At 47.4% G+C, this 27189-nt stretch overlaps 1 protein-coding gene across 9 annotated transcripts in view; it reads right to left on the reverse strand.

Annotated features, from left to right (window-relative positions):
* UBR5 (ubiquitin protein ligase E3 component n-recognin 5) overlaps nucleotides 1–27189 on the reverse strand; it is a 2447509-nt gene that overhangs the window by 40254 nt on the left and 2380066 nt on the right. For all 9 annotated transcript variants that reach the window (XM_069621460.1, XM_069621458.1, XM_069621459.1 and 6 more), the window contains one exon: nucleotides 2649–2734. In XM_069621460.1, the coding sequence (XP_069477561.1) occupies nucleotides 2649–2734 (86 nt within the window). The remainder of the gene's footprint in view (nucleotides 1–2648; nucleotides 2735–27189) is intronic.

Consider the following 27189-nt stretch of genomic DNA (forward strand, 5'->3'; position numbering starts at 1 on the left):
CATATCCAATGTTGCTATGTAATCCCCTTTTTTTAGCAGGGGGATTACCTCTTGTAGTGTAGTCATGCAGAATTTCTGTGGCTTAACATACTTGTTCGATTTTTTTTGGCACAAGGAAGTAGGATGAATAAATACCCTTGTTTACCTAGCTGACCGGGATGACTTCTATGGCGTCCTTTGCAAGCAGAATGGCGATCTCCTCGAGGAGGATTTTCTGATGGTCCAACGAGTGTACCTTCCGTCGCGGAGGGTGGTCGTGGGGGTAACTCTATATAATATCCTCCGGGCACTGTGGACAGCACCCATCTGTCCGAAATGATCCCCACCCATGCGTGGGTGAAGGTGGAAATGCACCCCCCTACTGGGGTAGCATGGGAGGGGAACCGAAGCGGAACGTCACTGCTTACTGGGTGGTGTACCACCTCTGGCGGGGCTGCCTCTACCCCTAGTGCGGCCCCTGCGCTGCCCTCTGGGAAAGCCCTGTGATGATCGGAACTGATTGTTGCCCCATGAGGTTCCCTGATTTTGAGAATAGTTAGAACCCCTCTGAGAGCTTTGGCCACGAAAGCGACGAAAATGATTGTTTCCCCCTCTGTCCTGAGGGTTTATTTGTAAGTTGGCCGAGAGATTTTAGGGTCTCATACTCATCTTTAGCTGTCTTCAAAGGCTTCCTCCACCGCCTTGCCAAATAGTACGTTCCGCTCTACCGGCATGTCTATAAGAGTGGCTTGGGTCTCAGGTTTGAACCCTGACTGCCTCAGCCAAGCGTGACGCTTTATAACTGTGCCTTCGGCTATTAACCTTCCAGCATTGTCTGCTGCATCAAAGTTTGCCTTTAGTATGCACCCTGATACAGAATTTCCATCTGCTACCAATTGAGCCAACTGGCACTTTATAGGTTGGGGTGCGGAAGCTACTAAAGCAGCAACTTGTTCCCACTGGTGGCAATTCTAGCTTGTCAAAAGAGTGGGACTGTTGGCAATACGTGCCTGATAGGCGGAGGTGGAGGCAACCTTTCTACCCAGAGCATATAGTTTTTTGATCTCCTTATCAGGAGGTGCTTCGGAAGAAGCAAGCTGTGTACCTGCCCTCTTTCTGGTTGGTGTTACAACCAGGGAATCCGGTTTTAATTGCCCCCTAATGTACAGGGTGTCGGAGGGTGTGGCACAGAATAGTTTCTCTACTCGCGGATTAACCGCACAAGTGAGATTTGGGGTTACGAGCGTGGGATCAATCCTACGCTGGATGTATTTTAATATAGGGATGGCCTGAGTAATGGCTCTCCTGTTTCCTAGGATCTCTTCAGCGAAATCCATATCTTGTTAGACCCCCTGCGTGTCAATATGAAAATGGGCTGCTGCTTTAGCTAGTACCACATTGAGGAGAGGTTGATTATCTATCGGCAAGTCATGCACCGGGGCGTCTTTGGGAATCAGGGAGTCGAGATTGTAGGCGTCAGCCTCATCTTCCTCTTGGTCCTGGTCATCCCCATAATAATAGACCCCTGTCTGGTCTTCCACCGATTGTGGTTCAGTTTCCTCACAATATACATTAGGGTGGTAAGATTCGATCACCAAAGGGTCTGTGACCAAGCTCTGCGCCGGGGCATCAGAGCAAGGTTTTTTAGTAGGGGGCTGAGAGTCTTTGGACCCCGAAGGGGCAGAGGTAGCCGGGGTGTTGGCATAGCTATGAAAGTAAATAGAGTCTTTCTCATAAAAGTCCACCATAAATGACATCCTTCTCATGACCCTATCGATATCAGCTGAATTCCATTCTCTGGAGCTAGGAATAACGTGTTCTGATTCCTCCTCCATGCCCATATCCTGAGCAGTGGGAGGAATGACTTTACTTTTAGTGGTAGGGTCAGGGACCTAGGACTTTCCAATAGATTTAGGGGCCTTATGTTTATCTTTATGAATATGGTGTTCAGAAGACTTTTTATGCTGTTTATCCCCCTTCCCATGACTAGAGGAATGTTTTCCAGTATTTCTGGGGCCTCCGAGGGATTTGACACCTGGCGTCGAGATTCAGAGGTGGTACAAGAATCGGAGGTTGTATTGGAGGAAGGACGTCGAATCTCGGTTGTAGACGCTACGCGTCTTGGCTGAGCATAGAGGTCGGAATCGTCTTCGGACGACCGGGCCTCAGGAACTATTGAAAGTGCGACACCTTTATCAACCGCGGACAGTTGGTCTTTGTCATGAGAAGGCCTGGCCAGATGGAGAAATGGTAGCCTGGTTACCCTGTCTGAAATTCTATCCACCACTTAGTCTCAGAGTCCACGTTGCCATGCCCAATTAACCTGTCATGCCCACATTATTTTACAGGCCCTAGTAAGAGCCTATGCTGCCAGAATGTCACCTAACAGTTTCAATCGAAATATTTAATTAAATATTTGCTTAATCATGCTTAAATGATCTCACAGCATAGGACTTAAGACCGTCTACGTAGTCATTTTATTTCCAAGGGTAAACACACAAAAAGGGTTGCATTTCAATAAGTAAGCTATTCCTCAGCAATCACTGTCAGGTAAAATAATTCATGCATTTCAGTAAGAAAAAGATTAGCATTGAAAGAATGGCATTGGAAAACATGCATACAAATTGACATTTTCATTTAGTATATTTAAATTTTATTCAAAAACTTACTAGGTCTTGCCGCTCTGTCATACTCATTTTCTCAACTATGGACCAGAACCAACGCTTGAACTGCAAAAGCTTTTCAGCATTTTCCCCTGTTTCCAAGAAAGGCATTTTAATATTAATGGGACAAACAAAGGAGTTCTTGCATATTCATAATCTGTACACTACACCAGAGGGGAAAAATTCAAGTTGCAAGCTATTAGCCAGCCACAAAAAAGTCAATTGCCACCTCAATACAATACATATACACTACACACGGTTTCTTACTTGCCAAGAGTCAAACTTCACTAGTCAATGGCTAAAGCATATTTTGCTTCCTGCGCTACACTGTGCTGCATTTAGAAGATGAATTTACATACCTTCTGTAATACTCTTTCTGAATGAAATTATCAGCCAACATATTCAGCAGCTTTGGAAATCTCTCCAGATGCAGCCTGAATTTAACCAGCCACTGCGGACAAGCACTGTGTCACTGGTGTCAATTGTAGCCCATATGTAGAGACTGAAATCACTCTCTCATCAAGCTCTGTGAACGGGGGATAATTTATACCCAACATTCCCACAATACCCTCTTCCTTGCAGGGACACAGTCATCTCCCCAATCGCCCTGTGTGGCAGAGGCAACACTCCAGAAGCACAGCATACAGCGTGAGCACTCAAGGCCTGGAGGAACTTCCATGGAACCTTGTGAGCCGACATGGAAACCAGAGTGCCAAACGGAAACAAAGAGGCATATGAAGCAGGAAAAGCCTGAGAGCACAATAGCATATGCGAGTAAATGGAGTAGGTGTCTCTGCGATGGAGAGGGTTAGCGAGTGGCGGCACACACACTGTGGTGCCAGATGGTAGATCTCTATGAACAGAGGGTGCCATGGAAGACCAGCATAACGGTGGGCCCAGAAGCACAGGACAGATCTGAGGAAGCACCTAGTGCCCGGAGATGGCAGGGAGACAAATTGGTGTAAAATAACCCACAAGGGCCCGAGAGCCCAGACAACCCGCTGCAGAGACAGAGGATTAGAGGTGCACTGAGTTCTCATGCCAGAGATACAGGTTGAGGAAGGTCTCTTGAGGGGACACTGGATTAGGCACAAAAGTGGCGTTGTGAACACATACAGCAACGCATTGCAAACTCTGTGGAGGAGAATGATATATGATATGATATTTTATTTGTATTGCGCCCGTACACAAGTGTTTCAGAGCGCGACTAGGCAAGGGAGGGCAACAAGGGAGAACACAGCACAACATAAAAACGATCTTACTAGGCCCAGTGACATTGAGAACGCGCAAGTGCATGGGAAAGGGAAAAAGTGCATGGAAGGGGGAGAGTGGAAAGAGCAGAAGCCGAGGAGCGCAGATAAATAAAATAAATAGAAAATTGAGGCAAACTGGTAGTGCAGCCAGCAAGTGCTGTGTTTAAGGCAGCAAACTGGGTAAGTCTGAATAAGTGCAGAAAAAGAAGAAAAATGGGGGGGGGGGGGCGGGGTGCGGGCTGTATGGGTACAGATACAGTCCCCAGTGCAAGGGGTGGCCAGGAGGCAGTGCAGGAAGGTGGCAGGGTGAGCAGGTACCTGGGCCCAGGGGACAGAGGGTGGCCAGGTGCACAGTGCCAAGAGAGCAGATCAGCAGGGGAGAAGGGGAGAGAAGGCAGAAGCAAAGAGGAAGGTTTTGAGGTGCTTCCGGAACCGGAGATGGTTCTCCTCAAGTTTTAGAGTGGCAGGGAGGCTGTTCCAGAGGGAGGCCCCAGCCGAAGATAGAGATCTACCCTGAGCTTTTTTCTTTGAAAAACGACTGACCCTGAGGGAGTTAGAGGTAGAGGAGTGAAGAGCTCGAGGGGGGAGGTATTTGGGGAGGGATAGCTTAAGGTATTTTGGACCTAGGCCCCAGAAAGCCTTGTGGACAATGCAGAGGGTTTTGAATTTAATCCTTGCATCCACTGGGAGCCAATGGAGAGATTTCAAAGCTGGGGAGATACGATCCCAGGGCTTGAGGCCAAGGGCAAGTCTCACAGTCCTGTTCTGGATAAGTTGTAGAGAGCGGAGAGTAGAGGCAGGTAGATTTAGAAAGAGGCTGTTACAATAGTCCAAGCTAGAGACAACCAGAGCTTGGAATACCATGAGCTTCTGGAGGAAGGAGAGGAAAGGTAGAATACCTCTGAGGAGGTGCAGTCGGAAGTTTGACTTTTTAGAGACATCAGAGATATGGGCCGAGAAGGAAAGTGTGGAGTCAAAGATGACGCCAAGGTTCTTAGCTTCGCAGGTAGGGGTAGGAGGAGGGCCAAGGGAGGCCGGCCAGAGAGTGAGGGAAAAGGATGGAGATGGTGTGCCGATGAGGAGGATCTCCGTCTTGCTGGCATTCAGACAAAGATCATTGGCGGCACACCAATTTTGAATGGCAGTTAGGCAGTCAGAGATGAGAGAGGGAGAGGAGGTGGTGGAGGGCAGCCGGAAAATGGGTTGAGTGTCATCAGCATAGCACTGGAAATTTGAGCAGAAAATGGCAATGCAGTGAGCGAGAGTTGCCAGGTATTGGTTGAAAAGCCAGGGTGAGAGGTTAGACCCCTGGGGAACCCCACAGGTGGAGAGGAAGATAGATGATAGGAAAGACCCCAGTTGGTCCTGGGAGGGTCGATCAGAGAGGAAAGAGGTCAGACAGGCCAGAGAATAAAGGCAACAGGAGACTGACTGAGGAGAATTTGGTGAAAGGCAGAATGGCATCTTTCCTAAATTCCGAGGAACACTTTCTGAACCAGATAAATAGATTTCATCAACATAAGCAAATAAGGCAGTTTGGACTATAAACAAAATTACCTTAACGGCTGGAACACACTGCAAAAGATAAAATCAACAACAGAAATGGGGCATGCAACATAGACAGGCACAAGACCACACAGAATAAAAGAACGGACGGTGCTGGGATTTGATTGCACCTTAAGTTCTTGCTTTTTGATTAGTGACCCCAAATTTAAGGAAAGGGTCTATAGTACCCATGACGTGGCCAAGACCTTAAACTGAGTCAACTAATAGTTTGCATACCTCAACTCAAGGGTGCATAGAGCAATAAGAACCTACATTTATCTATGGCACTCAACCTCAAATACGAAAGCCAACAGACACCAAAACCTGGTCCCAGAACTTAGACTACAAGCTGTCAGATAAGTCCACAGACAAGGATCCGACTCCGAGAGAGATGTATGCTCTGATGAAATCTATAGCCAGGGAGGTCTAATTATTAAATCAGAGCCAAAGGATCTCTGTGAAGACCTAAGTACTATTAACACATGATTGGTTGAGACAGAATCAGGCATTTCTCGACTAGAAGATGACGAAGCCCAATAAAGATGTATACCCTCACCTATGTCAGCGGAACATGGCTCCTCGACCGAGCAGTTCGATGATGAATCCAGTGATCTCAGAAATAAAGTCACGGTGATGGAAATACCAGAGGATATGAGAAACAAGTCAAAAAAATAATTTGCACTAAAACTACTACCTACGACCCATCAGTCAGATATAGGCGATATCACTGAAAGTGACAGAGCACACAGAGCATTGCAACCTCACCCGGATGCCGATTAGCCACAGAGACTAATCGTAATATGCTTCCAATGCTTTTCTGTCAAATAGAAAGCGTTGCAACCCGCAAAAGAAAAAAGTACTTTTTTGAAGGAAGGCTGTCAAATTTAATGTTTAAGACATAGCTCCCCAAGTATTAGAGAAAATACGTTGCTCCTCAGAGGTTCAGAGGTCAAAAAGGAGGTAATTCATTGAAAACTATGTTATTCTTGAGGCTTCACTCCTGTATCCCTCAGATTCCACCTGGGAATTCAGAACCATCCTGGAGCCAGACCTGCTCCAGACAATGAAATGCTTTGAGAAGAGGACAGAAAAGCTAAGAAGGCTAAAAACGATGCATAAACACAAAGTGGATGCTTAAAGTGCCCACCAGATATGTTTGTGAAGAGCAAACTAACTGGAAATCACAATTCTCAGGATGGAAGATTAACAGAAATTTGATGTTGTACTGTGCCCTGTGAGGTGAAGGAAAGCGCCAATATGATGACTCAACTCATTTCATGACACAAACAATATTCAACTGCTACTTGGAAGGTTAATGGAATAAATAGCATAATTAAGAAAACCAAGATCTTTTCTTCCTATCAAAAAGCCAAGCGAACATCGCCTTCATATAAGATCCTCGCTTATCAGAAGTGCACACAGAAAATGGCCACACTCAGTACGGCAAAAGGAAAGAAGAATGGGGTACTGATATTGGAACAAGAGCACCTCCACTTTTAAACAGATAAAGCAATCAAGGAGGTTGATGGTAGAGGGACACTTGGAGGGTAATATGTCAGCCTATGGGTACAAAATGGAAGATCCCTCATTCTTTTAATTGATCCAGCTCCCACCTTTTATTAGCTAACAAATGGTGGTGCGGAAGACTAATGATGTACTAGATCCTACTTTATCTAGATCGCGTACTACATGGTGGCTCCCTTCACTATCTACCAGGGCATTATAAAATCTGGGGAAGAAATGTTTTTTGGTAGAGGTACCCGGAGAGACTCACTTAACGGTGTGAGACTACAAGTCATCCTGTCGCCTTACCATCTCGAGAAATGATTCAATCCTAGTCACGAATTCACAATCTAGTGAGTTTAAAGAGGCAGGGTTCAATTTCTGATCATGCACCACTTATAGTTAAACTTCAAAGCCTGCAATGTTACAGAAGCAGATAAGGAAGAGATGCAGGACTATCTCAGATTTCATGGCCATAAATGATACTGGCAGACAACACCACAAACACTTTGGGATGCAGCCAAGGTGCTACTCTGGGGCATTTTGATAGCAAAAGGGTTGCTAAAATGGATTTTCAGAATCAACCTTGAGGATGGATTCTTAGAGGCGAAACTATTACAATGAACAGGAAGCACATCGATGTCTAGCCAAATCCAGTCAAGGTACAGCAGTAATGATTAGACTCAGGAGGGCGTGAGAGTGGTCTAGGGCTACAATGAGAGACGCACACAGGGAGCACTCCAATATTTCAAGTTAGACAGAAGATGTACACATACATAAAATTATTTATTAGGACTTCGAATACACTGTAAGCATTATCACACAACACTACCTTAATCTAAAGATGAGGATGAGTTGTGCAGCTCCATTAATGAACTGATTGAGTTGGAAATGAATGTCACACATATGTATGTTAAAGGTTGTAAGATTAACAACCAATAAAACAATGAAAGCTTTAATTGAGTTCCGTATGATCTGTCAATTACGGCAACGCTCGCTCTATTGATTGTGATTCTATGACAGATGCCCGTAATTGACAGATCATACGGAACTCAATTAAAGCTTTAATTGAAATCTAATCTTCGCACCAATTGGCGCAGTGTTACTGGGACTTTGTTAATTGTTCCTGTACAGTGGTAGTATATTGACAGTATACCCACACTCCCCAGTCACCTGCAGCCTAGTGCCATTCTACTAACCACGTACAAGCGCTGTGGATCTTATTGACTTTCTCTGCCAACTTCCCTCCTTGTACTTCAGTCGTGGACCATGTTCGAAGTTCTCTTCCTCCGTTCATGGCTTTCATTTTGGCTCTAGTCTGCGCGCCCGGTTCACGGCTCCCACAGTTCCTCCTCAGAGGGCAGTTCTTTAGCGTCCCCGATGAGTTCCTTTTGAACTCCTGTGCTGGTTTGTTATATTGATATGGGCCAACCAACTCCCACAAGAAGCTAGACCGCTCACTCTGGTTCACTAGAGTGATCCTCAGACTCTGCCTTTTTCTACACAGTACTTATTTTACACCCAGATGCAACATACTTGGTATTCTTTGATACTTTAGTCTTGTCAAGTATATTAGGTTGAAATCTCTAGCCAATTTATCACAGTGCACTCCTCTTATTCCTTAAAATTTGATAAAGTATAAATTTAGTAGTGGGGTGCCGGGGAGAAAACCAACCCCGACACTAGGTTGTATAAACTATACTATAGACAACAGATAACCACACACTTGTGGATTTCTCCCGTCCCCTGCACACCCAAAAATATTGTGAACACAACCAATTAGTGAATGATTCCTATATGTTCAATTCTGTAATTCAAAAATAACACTTTGCTAATAACTTGTCTTATAAAAATTCTTTACTCAAAGAAATGTATATATACACACTTATTCATTTATGTTAGACCATACATAAGGAACAAGTTACTTACCTGTAACTGTTGTTCTCCAGCATGGGTCTGGCATGGATTCACATGCTCATGAATATTCCCCGTCGTCAGGCTGGGAATCCTCGGTAAAGAAAAAACCAGTATCAGTTTCGTTTCTGATCTGTCTTTCGTAGTAATAACCAATCACTGGTCTCTGCGTCATACTGACCACAGCCAATGACTGCCCTCTACCTAAGCACCGCCTCTGGCAGCCATCTTCAGATTTGGAAGCACGTGAAGTGGCAGTATGACCAAGTGAAGAGCCGCAGAGGGGTAGGCGGGAGGGTTCGCATGTGAATCCATGCCAGACCCATGCTGGAGAACAACAGTTACAGGTAAGTAACTTGTTCCTTCTCCAGCATGGGGTCTGGCATGGATTCACATGCTCATGAATAAAGAATACATAGCAGTACACACATGCACAACCACGGGAGGTGGCAAAGGCTCAACATTAAGCATCACATCAACTCAACATTAAGCATCTTACCTCCTCACCAGGCTCACCTCAGGCGAACAGGTTGCGCAGCACTGCTTGGCCGACCCTGGACTCCTCCCTGGAATCCCGGTCGACGCAGTAGAATTTCGTGAAGGTGTGCGTCGACCTCCACGTAGCAGCCCTGCATATGTCCAGCAGGGGCACACCAGATAGGAACGCCGTGGTAGCTGCGATCGCTCTGGTGGAATGGGCTCTCGGACGGCCAGGCAGCGGTCGGTTTGCCAACCGGTGACAGTACATGATACAGCCGGAGAGCCATCTGGAGATGGAAGCCTTCGAGAGAGCCTTCCCCTGATTGACAGGTCCAAAGTTCACAAAGAGTTGTGACGTCTTCCGAAAACCTTTCGTGCGGTCCACGTAGAACTTCAGCGCTCTAGCTACATCCAGCGAGTGCAAAGTCCTCTCAGCCGGCGACGAAGGCGACGGGAAGAACACAGGTAACACCAAGGGTTCGTTGAGATGAAAGTCCGACGGTACCTTGGGCATGAAGGAGGGGTGCGTCCTGAGCACTACCCTCGTGTCGTGGAAAGTCAAGTACGGGGCCTTGCAGGAAAGGGCCTGGATCTCTCCCACTCGTCGTGCGGAGGTGATGGCCACGAGAAAAGCTGTTTTCCACGATAGAAACTTCAACGGGGCCGAGTGCAGAGGCTCGAACGGAGGTCCCATGAGTTTGGTCAGCACCACGTTGAGCTCCCACGCCGGGGCCGGAGCCTTCACCGGCGGGAACGATCTGAACAGTCCCTTCATGAACTCTTTCACCAGACGATGAGACCACAAGGACGTCCGGCCCGTGGTTCTGGTGTATCGGGAGATCGCAGCAAGATGAATCTTGATGGACGCGTGTGCCAGACCAGCTTTGGCCAGCGTCAGCAGGTACGGCAGCACTTGGGGAGCCGTAATCCGTAGAGGGTTAATCTTCTGTGCGTGGCACCAGACAGAAAACCTCTTCCATTTGTGTCCGTAGCATTTAAGAGTCGAGGACGCCCTGGCCTTTGCAAGAACCTCTCTGCAATCGGCCGGTATGTCGTATCCTCCAAACTCTAGCGCTGCAGGAGCCAGGCCTGCAAGTTCAGCGACTTCGGGTCGTGGTGGAGGATGGCGCCTCCTTCCCTGGAGAGTAGATCCGCGTCCGCCGGCAGCTTGATTGGCGGGGACGCCGACAAGTCCAGAAGGTCCGGGAACCATATCTGCCTCGGCCACGCAGGTGCGACGAGGATCATCCTGCACCGTGACCTCTTGAGCTGGTTGACGAGCCGGATTAGCAGAGGCAAGGGAGGGAACGCGTAGAGGAACAGGCCCTCCCAGGGGAACGAGAAAGCATCGCCCATGCTCCTCGTCTGGGGAAACCTGCTGGCGAACCTCCGGCACTTGGTGTTCGTCGCCGTCGCGAACAGGTCGATCTGGGGTGTGCCCCACCGTCGGAAGAGGCGATCCACCAGATCCTGCCGTAGTTCCCACTCGTGGCACGAGCGCAGCTCCCTGCTGAGTGAGTCGGCGATGGTGTTTTTTATCCCTGCCAGATGAAACGGCACCAGAAGAATCCCTTGGGCGACGGCCCAATGCCACAGGTCCTGCGCCTCCTTGGACAGCGCTGGGGACCTGGTTCCGCCCTGTTTCCTGATGTAAAACATGGTGGTGGTGTTGTCGGTGAAGATCCTCACCACCTTGCCCTTGAGGGACGGAAGGAAGGACCTGAGGGCCCAAAACACTGCACGGAGCTCCAGGACGTTGATATGCAGGGACTTCTCCGTCGGGAGCCAGAGTCCCCTTGCGTGCAGATTTTCGGTGTGCGCTCCCCACCCTTCTAGGGAGGCATCCGTGGTCACAGTCACCTGGTGGGCTGGGGTCTGGAAGTCCATGCCCGCCGTCAGATGCGCGCGGGTGCCCCACCACCGTATCGCTCGTCGGAAACTCTCGTCGAGCTTGATCCTTTCCTCGAAGCTGCCCGTCGTCTGGATCCAGCGCGCATCCAGGAACTCTTGCAACGGGCGCATCCGGAGCCTGCACATGGGAATGAGGTAGATGCAGGAAGACATCATCCCGAGGAGGGACTTGACGGACCTCACCTTGGCCGCGTCGGCCACCAACATCCGTTGCACCTTGCCCAGGATGGTCCTGGTCCTCTCCTCCGACGGGGAGGCCAGAAGGGACACTGTGTCGAGCCTCGCTCCCAGAAACAGTGCGACTTGCGCGGGCACCAGGTGGGATTTGGCGTAGTTCACGGAGAATCCCAGGTCCGTGAGGAGTTGGACGGTCCTTGCCGTGTGGACCACGGCGAGCTCCCTCGTCTTGGCGCGGATGAGCCAGTCGTCCAGGTAGGGGTAGACGTGAATCCCCTCGCGGCGCAGCTGCGCCGCCACCGGTGCGAGGCACTTGGTGAAAACCCTGGGTGCCGACCGCAGTCCGAAGGGAAGGGCTTTGAACTGGTAATGACGCCCTTGGACCACGAATCTGAGGAATTTTCGGTGCCCCTTTAGGATGGGAATGTGGAAGTAGGCATCCTCCAAATCCAACGACGATAGGAAGTCTCCTTCCTCCAGCTGACCCAGGACGTGCTGGAGGGTGACCATCCGGAACTTCTGCGCCTTGATGAACTTGTTCAGGCGTCGCAGGTCCAGGATGGGGCGCCATCCTCCCGTCTTCTTCTTCACGAGGAAGTAACGCGAGTAGACTCCGGAGCCCCGAAGCCTCTTTGGGACGAGTTCGATGGCGCCCTTTCTGAGCATCGCCTTTACCTCCAGGAGAAGTTGAGGGACGTGAAGTTCTTTCCTGGCCACGGGGGGGACGCGCGGGCACCTTCTTTGAAACTCGAGCGCGTGGCCCCGGGCCAGGGCGTCCAGCACCCAACGGTCGGTGGAGATGGACTCCCACACGCTGACGAAGCCCGCCCGCCGGCCTCCCACCGGGGTGCTTCGGTGGGGGCCCGACCCCACGGCCGGTTCAATCCTGCTTGGACGCGGCCTTGCCGCCTTGGCCTCCTTGGCGACGACGGCGGGGTCCGCCAGACTTGCCTCGTCCTCTGTAGGCCTCTTGCGACGACGAGCGGGCCGCTTGACGGTAGGAAGCGAAACCGCCGCCGGAACCTTTGGAGGCGCCCTTGCCTCCGCCGCTCCGAAAGGGCGTCCGCCGTTGCTGCAGTACTCCAAGGGCCCGGGCCGTCTCAGTATCCGCCTTGATGGCCTGAAGGGAATCGTCCACTGTCTTCCCAAACAGGTTGTTCCCGTCGAAGGGCATGTCCAGGACCCTGGTCTGGACGTCCTGCCGAAAGTCCGTAGCCTTGAGCCATCCGCGACGTCGAAGGCAAACGCCGTTGTCCATCTGGCGGAACCCAGTGTCGGCGATGTCCGTCGCCACGGTGATGGCGTGGTCCGAGGCCACCTCACCTTCCTGCAGGATCTCAAGGGCCTCCGCCCTCTTGTCGTCCGGCAGAAAATCCAGCAGGGGAGCTATCTTGTACCAGAGTTCCCTGTCGTAGCGGGCCACGATAGCCAAGGCGTTGGCCGCTTTAATCGTCGTCGCCGCCGACGAGATGACTCTGCGTCCCATGGCATCCAATTTCTTTCCCTCGCCGTCCGGCGGGGAAGTCGACGTGGAGGCCGCACCCCCCCCCGCTTTCTTCCTGGCTGCCGCGGAGACGACGGAGTCCGGGGTAGGCTGCGCCCGGAGGCATAGGGGGGCCGAGTCCGGGACCCGGTACTTTTTCTCGTACCGGTCTCTTTTCGCTGGCGTCGTGGAAGGGTTCTTGAGGAGGGAAAGGCCCTCATCCCAAATGTCGTCCAACAGAGGCACTGCGAGGACCGTCTTCCTCTTGGTCTCGCGCCGTTGGTAAAGGAAGCCTTCCTTTTTCTTCTCCTCAGGGCAGAGTTGGAAAAGCTCGGATGCCCTGGCGATCATTGAGTGGAACGATCCAATCTCGTCGGGCGGAGAAGCCCTGGTGGGAGGCGACGACGGAAAATCCTCGTCGTATGCCTCGTCGTCCGTACCAGTCGCTGCCGTGTCAGTCCCCGTATCATCCCCTCGGGTGGACGGGGAGGAGGGCTGGACGGGGCGCGACGGTTGAAAAGGAGGCGGTGGATGAATCCTTCTTTTCTTGGTAGGGGGAACACCAGAAGGTCCCGGTTCTGGATCCCCCGACGGGAGAGGTTCCTCCGTCGGTAACGGTAGTCTCGTCCTTATCTCGGAGCATAAGGACTGTATAGCCAACAAAATGGCCGCTGAGTTGTCTTGCGGCGCTGGCAGAGGGGAATCCGACGGGCGAGCAGGGGCCCCGTCGGTATCCTCGACGTCGTCACCTGCGTCGGGGCCCATTCCGACGGGCTGGTCTTGTTCCACGCCTAGGCCGTGGCTTAAGACCTCGATCAGTTCCTCTTCTGAGGTTGAGGCCGAATCTACGACGACGCCCTGCCCCCCCCCTTCTTCCCCACGGAGGGTTTCACGGGGGTCCTATCGATGGGCACGAAAGAAGACTCCCTCCGAGGAGGCAGGGAGATTCTGGGCCCCGAGGCCGCCACCACTGGTGCAGCCTCCACAGGCTGGGCCAGGGCCGCCGCGACCGTTTCGATAGAGGGCTTGGTTGAATGGATCAAGGCCTTCACCACCTTAGGTGCGCTCACCGCCTTATCCTTGAGGGAGGGGGCACTGCCACGCTCCTCCTCTGCCTTAGAGCTCGACCGGGGTCTCTCCAGGAGCTTCGCCGGGTGCTCGGCCTTCCTCTTACCCGACCCAGAGCGTTGGCTCGTGGTTGATGGTGCCGGGGAGGGTGCGCCCTGCCTGGCGCCCGTAGAGCCCGACCGTTCGGCGCTCCCGGTGCCAGCGGACTCGCGGTGCTTGGCCTTATGTTGGGCCCCCGTCGCCGGGGCGCCCTCAAAGGTCTTAGAAGACCGCTCAGATTTCTTCTTCTTCTCGCCAGACGGGCTCTTACCCTCCAGCCAGCTGGCGAGACGTTGATGGCGGTCCTTCATGGTCCGTTCCGACATGTTGCCGCAAAACGCACAGTCCTTCTCCACGTGCGTCTTGTCCCCATGAAGGCAGTAAAGGCAGAAAGAGTGTTCGTCCTCCTTGAAGACGTTCTGCAGCTGGCATCCAGGGCAGGCCCTGAACAGCTTTCCGGGCGTCGAGCTTCCCTTCTCCTGGGCCATCTCCGAGACCGGGCCTGAGAAGCTTCTGGAGTCCTCCGAAGTGTAGCTCGACGAAATCTTCACCCTTGAGGGGCACAGATGAATCCGACACGGGTCCCCGTTGATCGGATGTAGGATCGGTGGAGCTTGAGGCTCTTTTGACCGAAAGAATCGAAGTTTTTGTGAAAAAGCGCGAAAAAATAGCACTAACGCTCGAGAGCAATAGCACGAGGATCCCAACACATGAACGTGCGGTAAAAATCTGAAGATGGCTGCCAGAGGCGGTGCTTAGGTAGAGGGCAGTCATTGGCTGTGGTCAGTATGACGCAGAGACCAGTGATTGGTTATTACTACGAAAGACAGATCAGAAACGAAACTGATACTGGTTTTTTCTTTACCGAGGATTCCCAGCCTGACGACGGGGAATATTCATGAGCATGTGAATCCATGCCAGACCCCATGCTGGAGAATACCAAACTGTTGAATTTCAAATTTTACTTTGTTGATCATTTCACAATTCGAAATAGACAATATACAGTATGACGTTTGATTATTCAATAATAACCCATCTGGGCAATATTTTCTAGAATAACAATCAGTTAACTTGTGTCTCTACGCGTTTCGGGGATTGATGCTCCCCTTCTTCAGGAGTTGTGTATTTTCTTCAAAGGTCTTGTAGTTCCATCTATAATAAACAATTTAGATTTATAGGTTTTAAATTCCATTATTCTTTTGTTTTTCACTGTCACTTTAATTATGATCTCATAATTAACTAGGTGATTTTGACTAATTCTGCACGGTTTCTCACTCATTATCAGAATTGCCTGTTCAACTTAATGCCAACAATACCAGATAAATAAGAATAGTTCAATCCTTTTACACTAATCCAGTTAAAAATATATACCCAGATGGGGTGTCCAGATTTTAGCATGTTAACGTCTTTAGTTAGATCCATTAAAATATTCACCTGTGTGATACTTCCAATGGTGTCTCCCACTTCTGTTTGGAGTCTCACCACTGCTTGTGCAGTAAGCTGCCCTTGGTGATGCAATTAGGTCCCTCCTAGTGCCAATGATGCCCTTTTGATTATCTCAATGTGTAGACCGTTCTGTGAATAAAAGTTCACAATTTGTGGTAAACTGTCTCCCCAGTTATTGTATTATAGAAATTGTAGAGACTTTATTGCTTACCTATCTACTTGGTTGTTGATGAACCCGAGGAATACTGAAGACAACACTAGTGATCTGAGCAGTGAAGCACCCAATAGTGGAGAAGATCGTACCAACGCAGAGAACATCCCGAGACAAGCTCAGAATCTACACACATCACAAGAAGCGACAACATCAAACACCGAACCATCTTCTTCTTTTTTAGAAAGAAGACAGCGAGAAGAGGCAAAAAGAAATCTAAGACCCAAAAAGAAACCGAACAACTAGTGATTAATATTTCGAGCAAACCATTAACCAAAGAACAACTAGACATTCTCAATCTAGGATTGTCCTTTATACCCACACAGAACTCTAGTTTATTAGAAGAGAAGGTGAATTTGCACAGATTAACCAGAAAAATGAGATTGAAAGTATTTTTCGATACTAACACGACGATGGGGGAACCAACTGTACCACATGAATACCTGGAAATAAAACCGAAGAGTACCTTCGACCCACAGGTGAATAGCATTGGAATAAGAATGTTCGAGGAACAAATGCAAAAGGACCTCAAGAGGGTCAGCTTCAATAAAATTAGGAATTACAACATCAGAAGACACCAAAGCCAACTTATTAAAGAATTAGCAGATGACGCAAGTTTAACTCTGAAACCAGCTGACAAGGGAGGGGCAATAGTCATAATGGATACAACATATTATGACAATGGAATTAAATAATTACTAAATGACAAAGGAACCTATATTAAGGTTACACAAGACCCCACTAAACAAATAAAGGACATTATCGAAACAACATTGGAGAAAGCTACAGAGGAGGGATGGATCTCTGAGAAGACCAAGAAATTTCTCACCAAAGAATTTCCAACACCGGTATTCTACGGATTGCCTAAAATACACAAGAACCAACAAGTACCACCACTACGTCCAATAGTAGCAGGAACTGACAGTATTTTTAACCCCTTGGCAGTCTATGTAGATAAGGCCTTACAACCATTAGTCCAGACCACTACGACATATTTGAAAGATACCACGGATTTCCTAAACATACTGAAGAACTTACCAGAAATCAGGGAAGACGATACACTATTATCTTTTGATGTACAAAGTCTATACACCTCGATTCCTCACCAAGATGGACTGGAGGCCCTAGAATGGATGCTAGTTAACACCAACAAATGCACAGCGAATAAAGTCTTCCTATTGGAACTAAGTAACATCATACTTGTCAATAATTACTTCAGATATGGTAATCAATTTTACATACAAGCAGCAGGCACCTCCATGGGGTCATCAATGGCACCCGCATATGCAAACTTATTCATGTACTTCTTGGAGAGCACGCTAATATTAACTGAACAAAGATGGATGTCCAACCTGGTAATTTGGAAGAGATTTATAGACAACATTTTTGTGGTCTGGAGAGGAACAAGGACAGATGTCGACTTATTTTTAGACTTCCTGAACTCAATTCACGATAGAATAAAATTTACCATAGAAGTGGGTACACCCAAATTACATTTTTTGGACGTTGAATTGGAGATAGGACCACAAGGCATAACAACGAACATATACCATAAGAAAACAGATGTAAACAATTCACTACATTATCTGAGTCACCACCCAGAACACCCACGAGACAATCTACCATACAGCCAATTTCTACGCTTGAAGCGTATATTCTCGACATCTACAACATTGGAAGAAGCAAATCTCACCATGACTGAGAAATACAGAAAACGGGGATACCCAAACAATATCATAGAGAGAGCCAGAGAGAAAACAGAGATTAACAAGAGAAGAATTACTCACTCCAAGAGTGAAATCAAATGAAACACCATTCATATATGCCTTAAGATATTCGGGACAAAGCCATCATGTAGCCTGGATGATCAAGAAGAATTGGAGAATTATTGAAATGGACCAACAGTTGAATAAATTGTTCCCTAAACCACCAATCATAGCATACAAAAGAGGCCGGAATTTTAAAGATCAGCTAGTACATGCTGAAAGACCACCAAAAGAGAAACAGATGTCTCTACAAATAAGAAAAACAGGAACCTTTGTGTGTTTAAACTGTGGACATTGCAACAACATAATCAAAGGCACCCATGTACGACATCCATACAATGGTATGGGGATTAAATTTAGGGATTATGCCACATGCGACACGAAATCTGTGATCTATGGACTTAGTTGTCCATGTGGAATATTTTACATTGGTCAAACTAACAGAAAAGCCAAGGAACGTTGGCCTGAACATAAGAGCAACATTAGAACTAAGAATATAAGATCACCAGTTGCACGCCACTTTAATGAGAACAAACACAAACTTTCACAACTAAAGGTTATCATTTTGGAAGTAGTAAAAAGATATCCACGTGGGGGAAATCATACTAAAAAATTAAATCAGAGAGAGATATATTGGATTGAGGAACCGGACTCCATGTCACCTAGGGGTATGAATGAAGAATACAACCTTGGGGTATTTCTGTGAACAAAAGGAAAGTGAATCTATATATAGAATACATGCAATATAGACTACCATAAAAACCAAATAGATCTGGAATGTGGGTGGATCATAGATAAAAAGCATTATTAACAACTCAGATTACAATATGAATTGATATAAATATGGTCTGTAAAGTAACTGGTGAGTCCAAGAAAGTATCAAGTACTAAAATGTGCATCTATTCTTACTGTATATAATATCTATGATGAAAAAAATATAGTTCAAATGAAAAAATGGACACAAATCATATTAAAATGTGGTAACATCACGGAGAGGAACGGGAATACATTATATATACAATTCAGAATGTACAGAAGTGAACAAACAGTACATTATGACTAATGTCTAAAGGTTGGATATACTTTCATCTTCATTGCCAAGAAATGGTAAAACAAATTGTGAGCACGTTTATGATCTCAGAATTAACTCGAGACACCCCTGGTGAAAAAATATGGGATTACCCATCATATAGTAATTTGCCTAATGACCCTACAAGGGCCTTTTTTAAACCATCCTTAAAGGACAAAGCCACAATTAAGAACAGCGGCATGTGATGATATCATCCATGCAGGTCGACAAACCATGAGATATTAACATAAACAACGAATACATCGAACGAACACATCGAACTAAGACAGAACGGTGGTGCGTATGATGTTATCACGTGATGACGTCACACATAGAACATAAATAAATAAAACGGCAGCCATTTTGCGGCCGTTCGCACGCGAGGCTGCAGAATTTGGCGCTTGGGAGTTAGAGATACGGAGACTTCTTTCTGACAAGGTAAATGCTGGAGATAGAAAATAGAGTTTTACATGTATGATGACATTGACCTTAAGTTCAACCCCCCCGATTTTTAAGAGGACAATATAGTGATAAAGGATTTTTTTCCCTTAGAACTAAAGGAGAGTGTTCAGATGAACCAAATTCCGAATGGTGATCACGAAGGGCAATATTCAGCCAACATTAATTCATCAACAACCAAGTAGATAGGTAAGCAATAAAGTCTCTACAATTTCTGTAATACAATAACTGGGGAGACAGTTTACCACAAATCGTGAACTTTCATTCACAGAACGGTCTACACATTGAGATAATCAAAAGGGCATCATTGGCACTAGGAGGGACCTAATTGCATCACCAAGGGCAGCTTACTGCACAAGCAGTGGTGAGATTCGAAACAGAAGTGGGAGACACCATTGGAAGTATCACACAGGTGAATATTTTAATGGATCTAACTAAAGAAGTTAACATGCTAAAATCTGGACACCCCATCTGGGTATATATTTTTAACTGGATTAGTGTAAAAGGATTGAACTATTCTTATTTATCTGGTATTGTTGGCATTAAGTTGAACAGGCAATTCTGATAATGAGTGAGAAACCGTACAGAATTAGTCAAAATCACCTAGTTAATTATGAGATCATAATTAAAGTGACAGTGAAAAACAAAAGAATAATGGAATTTAAAACCTATAAATCTAAATTGTTTATTATAGATGGAACTACAAGACCTTTGAAGAAAATAGACAACTCCTGAAGAAGGGGAGCATCAAACCCCGAAACGCGTAGAGACACAAGTTAACGGATTGTTATTCTAGAAAATATTGCCCAGATGGGTTATTATTGAATAATCAAACGTCATACTGTATATTGTCTATTTCGAATTGTGAAATGATCAACAAAGTAAAATTTGAAATTCAACAGTTTGGTATTATGTATGGTCTAACATAAATGAATAAGTGTGTATATATACATTTCTTTGAGTAAAGAATTTTTATAAGACAAGAGTTATTAGCAAAGTGTTATTTTTGAATTACAGAATTGAACATATAGGAATCATTCACTAATTGGTTGTGTTCACAATATTTTTGGGTGTGCAGGGGACGGGAGAAATCCACAAGTGTGTGGTTATCTGTTGTCTATAGCAAGTATATTAGGTTGACTGACTTGACAATAGACCACATTGGCTCTATCTAGAGATGGGGAAATAGGATTTGGTACTGGAGAAGGGGTTAGGTGCATTAAAGCGGGAACATACTGCGTGCTCTGAGAATTGTCGCCAGTCCTATAGAGGGCTTCCTTCCCCATGCGATCCTCCCTCAGGCCACCACCCCCAGGGGGACTATTGTACTGTGGATCCACCGCCCTTGGCCCATGGGAAAGGTTTCCCCCTGAGGAACCGCAGAACCAATGGTCTACTAGCATCCTAGAAGAGGGGCAGGTAGGGAGGGCGATGAGGAATTTGTTATCCAAAAGAAAGTGTCCTGTCAGGAAGTAATTTCTCAACAGAAATACATTCCTAATAATTCATAGATGTAAGTGGTTGTAGAGATCTTGGTGAATCGTGTTAGTCCCTGGCAGTTTCAATCAAAGCCTTGGACATTACAAACGTATGCGAGTCAAATAGGTAAAAAATAACTTTCTGTCTTGCATATGGCAAGTTATTTATTTCACGGGCATATGTAGTTAATACACCAACTCCTTAGAAAATATGAAACGAAACACATGTACGATTGTGTGTGTGATCCAAAAAGAATACTAGACAAAATATGAACATACAATAATATAAATGTTATCTACCCAGAGTAGAGATATGTCCGCCAGATAACACAGAGGGAGGACCCAATCATTTCTCCAAATAATACAAACAGTTTAACTGCATCAATTGCCTCTGTCTGACTAAACATATAAGTCAACAGATAAAACAGGCCACCTTTACCTAATCATAGGCTCAGGGGTCAACGTAACGCTCAGTTGAGGTAATTGCGACGGTGCATCCCCGTCACTGTATCTCTTAATGCTTCACAGGGGGCTATACGTGTCGATGGCAAAAATGGAAATATTCCACCTTCCTCAGGACCAGAGATATGGGGGACAACTGAGAACCAAAGGGTAAAATTAGATGGTAAGAACACTGTAATTGACTTAGAGTGATATCCAATAGTAAATCCACCTAAATGAAACCAATGATACACCATATTGACACCTACACCAAGAAAGGGGACAGGACACCATTAAACAAATTCAATCATATTCATGAGAATAGTTTCTCCAATGAGTATGCGAGTACCCACCCAAGTTGTTGGACTCGCCCTGAATTACAAACGAGATTCCTCTAGGGCAAATTCGGAAAGGAATCTTATCTTAATGTTTTCATGTGCAAAGAGGATGTCCCATGTGCGGGCAACGGAGTTAAAATCTTGGAATGGAAAGAGTACATTATGTGAACAGCTAATCAGATGCACTTCTGAATCAGATATCCTGGGTAATATACAGAAAAGTACAGGGCGTACCTCTCACATTCATGTCTTCAAGGTAGACAAGGGGACGAAGCTCCCTTCATTTAGAAGAGGAGACCGCTGTCATATTCGAAGATCCTGTAAATCATTGACTGAGTAGGGTGTTTGACGGAGAATAAAAAATTAGAACAGTGGCTGCTAAATAATGTGGTGTCCACTGGAGATTTATAGAAATGTGGCAAAGGTGAGCAGTGAGGGTTATAGGACTCACTATAAATTGGGGAATGTTCTACAACAGTATTAAGGCTGTCCAATGTGTCAGAGTACGTAACTCATAATGTTCACTAACAGCTGCCCATGTCTTGCTTTCTGCTCCGCGTGCATGAGAGGCAAGATAAGAGAAAAGAAGTATCCGCTTATTAATGAGTCTCCATAGGAAACTTATAGCAATGTGGTAAGGTGAGCATTTTGGGTTATCTAACTCACTGTTAGCTGAGAAGCACTCAAACATTCAAGCACTCTAACAGTAGTTCAGAGGCTTCTTCAGCAGCCCATCATGTCATCGTTGGATTCTCATACTGCTCGATGGCAGCCGCACGTGTCTGGCATTCTGCTCGGTGTACCTCAGAGACAAGATATGGGAGAAAGGGAGTGTGATATGAGATCCGTGTGATCATTCAAATAGTGTTGTTATTGAATATTGTAGGCATGCTGTGTGTAGCACATACCTGCTTGGGCAGCAAATGAAATTCCCACTCGTGGCAGGACCGCAGCTCTCTACTGGGCGAGTCCGCGATGGTGCTCTTGGTGCCCGCCAGGCGAAGGTGGACGAGGAACATGTCCTGAAGAATGGCGTAGTGGCACAGCTTCCAGGAAGAGCTTCTGGATGTAGAATATGGTGGTGGTATTGTCCGTGAAGATCTGCACCACCTCCCACTGCAGCAGAGGTTGGAATGATTTGAGGACCCAGAAGATTGCCCGTAGCTCCAGGACGTTGATGTGGAGGTCTTTTTTGGCCAGGAGCCAGAGGCCTCTAGCGTGCGACTGTCCGATGTGGACCCCCCACCCTTCCAGGGAGGCATCCATGGTGACCATGACCTGGTACAGTGGGGTATGAAAAGAAGCTCCTTGCGTGAGATGCAGTCATTCTCCCCACCATCGTAGAGCTTGCAGGAAACTCTTGGGTGAGGGTGATCTTATCCGTCCAAGTGCCAGTGACATGCAGTCATCATGCGTCTAGAAACTCTTAAAGAGGCCTCATCTGGAGCCTGCAAAAGGGAACAAGGTGGATACAGGAGGACATCATACCAAACAGCAACGTGATGGCTTGTACTGTTGCGCTGTGCGGCAACGACAGGCACTGCACCATCCACAGAATGGGCTTCTATTCTGAGGGGTTAGCCAGGCAGGTGACCGTGCCGAGACGGGCGCCCAGTAAGAGAGCGTTCTAGGATGGCTCCACACAGAACTTTGGAAAATTGATGAAGAATCTGAGCTCCATAAGAAGGTGTATGGTCTCTGCTATGTACCAGTTCGCCAGTGCGTGCGAGCGGAAGCAGATGAGCCAGTCCTTACATACTACCGGTATTAGGGCGTAGCCCCTCAGACGCATTGCCGGTGTTAGGGTGTAGCCCCTCGGTCATTGTGCCGGTAAAAGGGTGTAGCCCCTCGGGTGTAGCCCCGGTACAAGAACCTTCTGGTCCCTCAACAATGCGCCGGGGCGGGGAGGATACGAGGATCCCTCAACCCGAAGGCCGGTAGCTGTAGCAGCCTTGGTGCACATGCCGGTAGAAGGACCTGGCCGGTCCCTCTCGCACGGGAGAGGACCTGGGAAGGAGTCTCCCTTGCGGGGTGCGCTGGAAAATATCGGCCCTACCTTGGGTCTGGCTCTATGCTTCACAAAGTTCTTAAGATCCTATGGAGGAGACCTCTGAAAGAGCTCCACCCACCTGGCTAGTCTGTTCTTCAGCGCCTTCGAGTACAGCGAGTCACACGCCGAACATGATTGCCAACCGTGGTCTGGGCCAAGGCAAAGTAGGCAGAGGGCGAGGGGTTCTGAAGGTGGGAAGAGCCTGTTGCAGGATGGACACCTGCTGAACCCTGTAGAAGTCAAAATGCCCCGGGGAGCAGCGTGACGCCTGAGGACGAGTACCTAAATGATAGATAAGACAAAAAAAGACAAAGAGAAGAAGTATCCGCACGTGGAATTACATGGCCGAAGCCAAACCCAGGAGCGCTGGTGAATTCGGCCCGTTTCAGTCGACGCGGAAAAGGGGACTGAGGTGTGGCGCCGGAGGGCGGAGTCAGGGCAGCGCATGCTCCCTGGGCTGCGCCCCAGCGCGCCTCTAAATTTAAAGGGGAAGATTTTTTTCTGGTGAAAAAGGTTACGTCGCCCGTCCCTTGGCAGGGACGCCATACAGTATGGAGGAAAGGGGACGGGACGTAAGAGTATGTGGCGTTCCAAAACGTTCATGGCCAAACGGGATGACATTTTCTTTTTCCTCCTGGAAAAAGAATCTGAAGTATTTAAAGAAAACAATCTTTGGCCGAGGTTTATGCTTTGAAGTCGATGTTGAAGGCTTATTCAACTTCCGACTCCTTTGTGGAGGATGCCACTGAAGCATTTTACTTCAATGCTAACTCAGCGGTCAATGCCACTCGAGTAGACATCTCAGAGGTATTCCGACTCTGGCTTTTAGGCTTGCAGCAGAAGCCTAAATTGATTCCCTGCTGGTCTTGGAAGACGCAGTGGGATCTTTCGAGGGGCCATGAGATGCTGCTTTTGAGAATAATGCCAGCATTTTTTCACCGAAATGTCTGCATTCGGCCGCCGAGGCAGGAATCTAATGATAAAGAATGATGGTGCAGTTTCTTACTTCTCTTCTTTGAAGATAAAGAGTGATGCAACCTGTGATGCTAGAAACGCCTTATGGAGGGACAGGGCCTCCTAGTGCCTGTGCTACTAATTCTATGTGTGTTTTCCTTACGTTTTCTGCCACTGAGGTCCAGCCTGAACCTCTGGCAGTGCAGCTCTTCATTTTATCTTTTGGTGCTCACCACCCATGGGATACCCTTACGGCACCCATGGGTGGCGGTACACCCTTGTACCCCTTGTGTGCGTTTCTGGGCACCTGTGTGTTGCCCACAGAGTGGGGTATGGGGTGGTGGCAGCGACATGCTAGCTTGGCAGTGGCACTCAATGGATTCCTACACAAAGGCAAGGTGGCCACTGTGGCCTCTTGGTTTCTATTGCCTTTACCTTGTTTCCCAAAGACATGGGAAGCCCGGTCTCTGTTCCCTTCCTCCTGAATGACTATTGGGTAGAACCACCATACATGTCTGTGTTCCCTTTTGTCCTGACTGGCTGTTGGGGGAAATACCATATATGGCTCTGGGGCTGCCTCCTGTCAGGCTGACTGGAGCCTTCCAAGGTGTTGTGGGTACACCCTAGGGGTGGGGCCTGTGTGAATGAAGTTCACATTCTCTGTTGTGGGCATCTGGTTTCTTTGTGTGTGACACAATTACTGAGACAGCCCTGACTGAAACTGACATGAAGGCAGTGTAGTGTAGTGTGCTGAAAGGCTGAGTACTTGCCCCAATCCACATTCTTTGTTATGGGTGTCTGGGGGGAGTGAATGGCCTGAATGTTTGCGAGTCCGATTGGCTGCCTGCCTGAATGAATGAATGCCCTTCTGTGTGATTGGCTGACTGAGCCTGGCTCAGCCAGAGTAAATGAGGGACAGATTTGTATATCTGGGGACCTCTCACTTACCAATTTGTTCAGAAGCTGAAGTCAACGCTGAAGCAAGAAGAAGCTGTTCCTTGAAGCCCAGCTGGAAGAGATGTCTGCTGCTGCATTACTGCAATGTAACCCGAAAGCGGTTGCGTCTCCCAAGGACTGATCCAGAGAGGACCTGCAAACAAGACCACTGCCCGAGCTATGAGGGACCATCGTGCAACCTGCTGCTCTTCATTGAAGTATCGTGGAAGCCAGTCCTGTGTGCCTGCTGTCCAGAGAAGGGGTCTTGAAAGTCCCGAAGTGGCGTGCCCGGACATCTCGAGTCAGAGAAGTCCATTGTTGTTGCCCATGCTCCATTTTGTGATGGCTGGAAGCCGTTGCGGTCTACCACCCAGAAGAAGGGGTAAACTGGAATAGTGCTGCTGCACACCAGGAGCTGCGAAAGTTCAAAACTGCCTAAGAACATTTCAAAGGACATCATTGACCACTTTTTCCTGCCTTAGAGAGCCCAGAGTCGTTGGGTGCAGAGGAAGGTCTGCTGGTGGGTTTCCTCACACCAGAAGCCACCGAAGACGTGTATAGGGTCCAGACTTTGCTTCAATTAAGGGTCTGAGGTCCACTCCAGCAGTCAAGTCCAGGACGCCAGAAGCCTTCCAGATGTCTGTGTTGTGGCTGCATCACCGAAGAACCGAAAGTCGGATAACCACATAAATCCGAAACCCGACACCAAAAGTGATCTATGAACCCGTCACCGCCAGAAGTCATCGAAGAGTTCCAGGGGTCTTACTTTTATCCAAAAAACCCTTTTACGGAAACCACAGCAAGTTTCGTCTTCACAGGACTTCTACAGTCGGAGAAATCGTTGACCAAAGGAGAGCACTGTGAAGAGTAAAACTGCTGCACTTCAGAAATACTTTGATTCCTTTTTATTCTTGGACTCTGCATCCCAGTGGCTCCTTCTTCTAAAGGGGGTCTATCCTCAGAGGGAATTGTTTAGTGAAGTGGAGAAAATCTGCCACTTCGCCTGCCAAGGCACCAAATGAGATGTAGCGAGGAAGAGCATCTTCTAGCCTCAGGGGTCCCAGAGTCATCTTGGATTCTGCACTCCTGTGGCCTCTCGGGTACTTTGGGGTGGTAGAACCTTTTAAAGAAAGCACACAGTTATTAAACATTATTGGACTGGGCTGTAACAGACAAGATAAGTTACTCCCTAACTTTTCCCTGGAAAATGCAGGAGAACGCCTGGTTTCTCACTCAGAATTATCTATGTAGCCAAAAGAAAGTATTCTGCCACTGTTCACCTCAAACCTGCCTTTCTTCCCCATTCTATGCTGTTATACCTCACTTACGAATCCACATGCCTATTTAAAACTGTCTGCAGTTAGTGCATCTATTACTGGCTTTAAGTATTGTGTGGTACCAAATACAAAGTATATAGTTGCCATTCTTTGAATAAGTATCCCAAGTACAAAGTGTTATTATTTATATGTATATATTCCTGAACCCCTATTTTATATAAATAAGCTGTGTTCTCGCATAGTGTTTGGCCATTCCTTTGTGGGGGCTTTGGAGAAACACTATTCTTAAGAACCTGCCTGCATCACCTCCTGAAAGCTTAAGCCTGGCTGCTTGTCCATTGCTACCAAATTGAGAGCCTTGCTGGTGCGTTTCTGTGCCTTTACCCTACCATATAGAGAGCCGAAGTACAGTCTTTACACAAACCACTCTTGGATCTCGATCTCTTAGAAAGGCATATTATTAACAACATAAAAGAAAAAGCAGAAAAGGAAAGACATTCGGGGCACTAATATTAGGAAATTTCATTGTATTGAAAGATATATATTAGCGAAGGTAACTATATGAATGATCTGCTAACAACAACATAGCATTGGTGCAAATCTAACTAGATAAAATACCAAATGTGTAAATATGTAATTTTAGTTTTTTTTTTTAAAAGAAATGGAATGTGGAAATAAATCATAAGGAATCATAATAAGATTGATTAAATCAATCTCTGGAAGAATATAAAAAAAGTTAATTGTGTTAA

Source organism: Ambystoma mexicanum, chromosome 5q (genome assembly GCF_040938575.1).
Source record: "Ambystoma mexicanum isolate Mex_15411 chromosome 5q, UKY_AmexF1_1, whole genome shotgun sequence".
NCBI lineage: Eukaryota > Metazoa > Chordata > Amphibia > Caudata > Ambystomatidae > Ambystoma > Ambystoma mexicanum.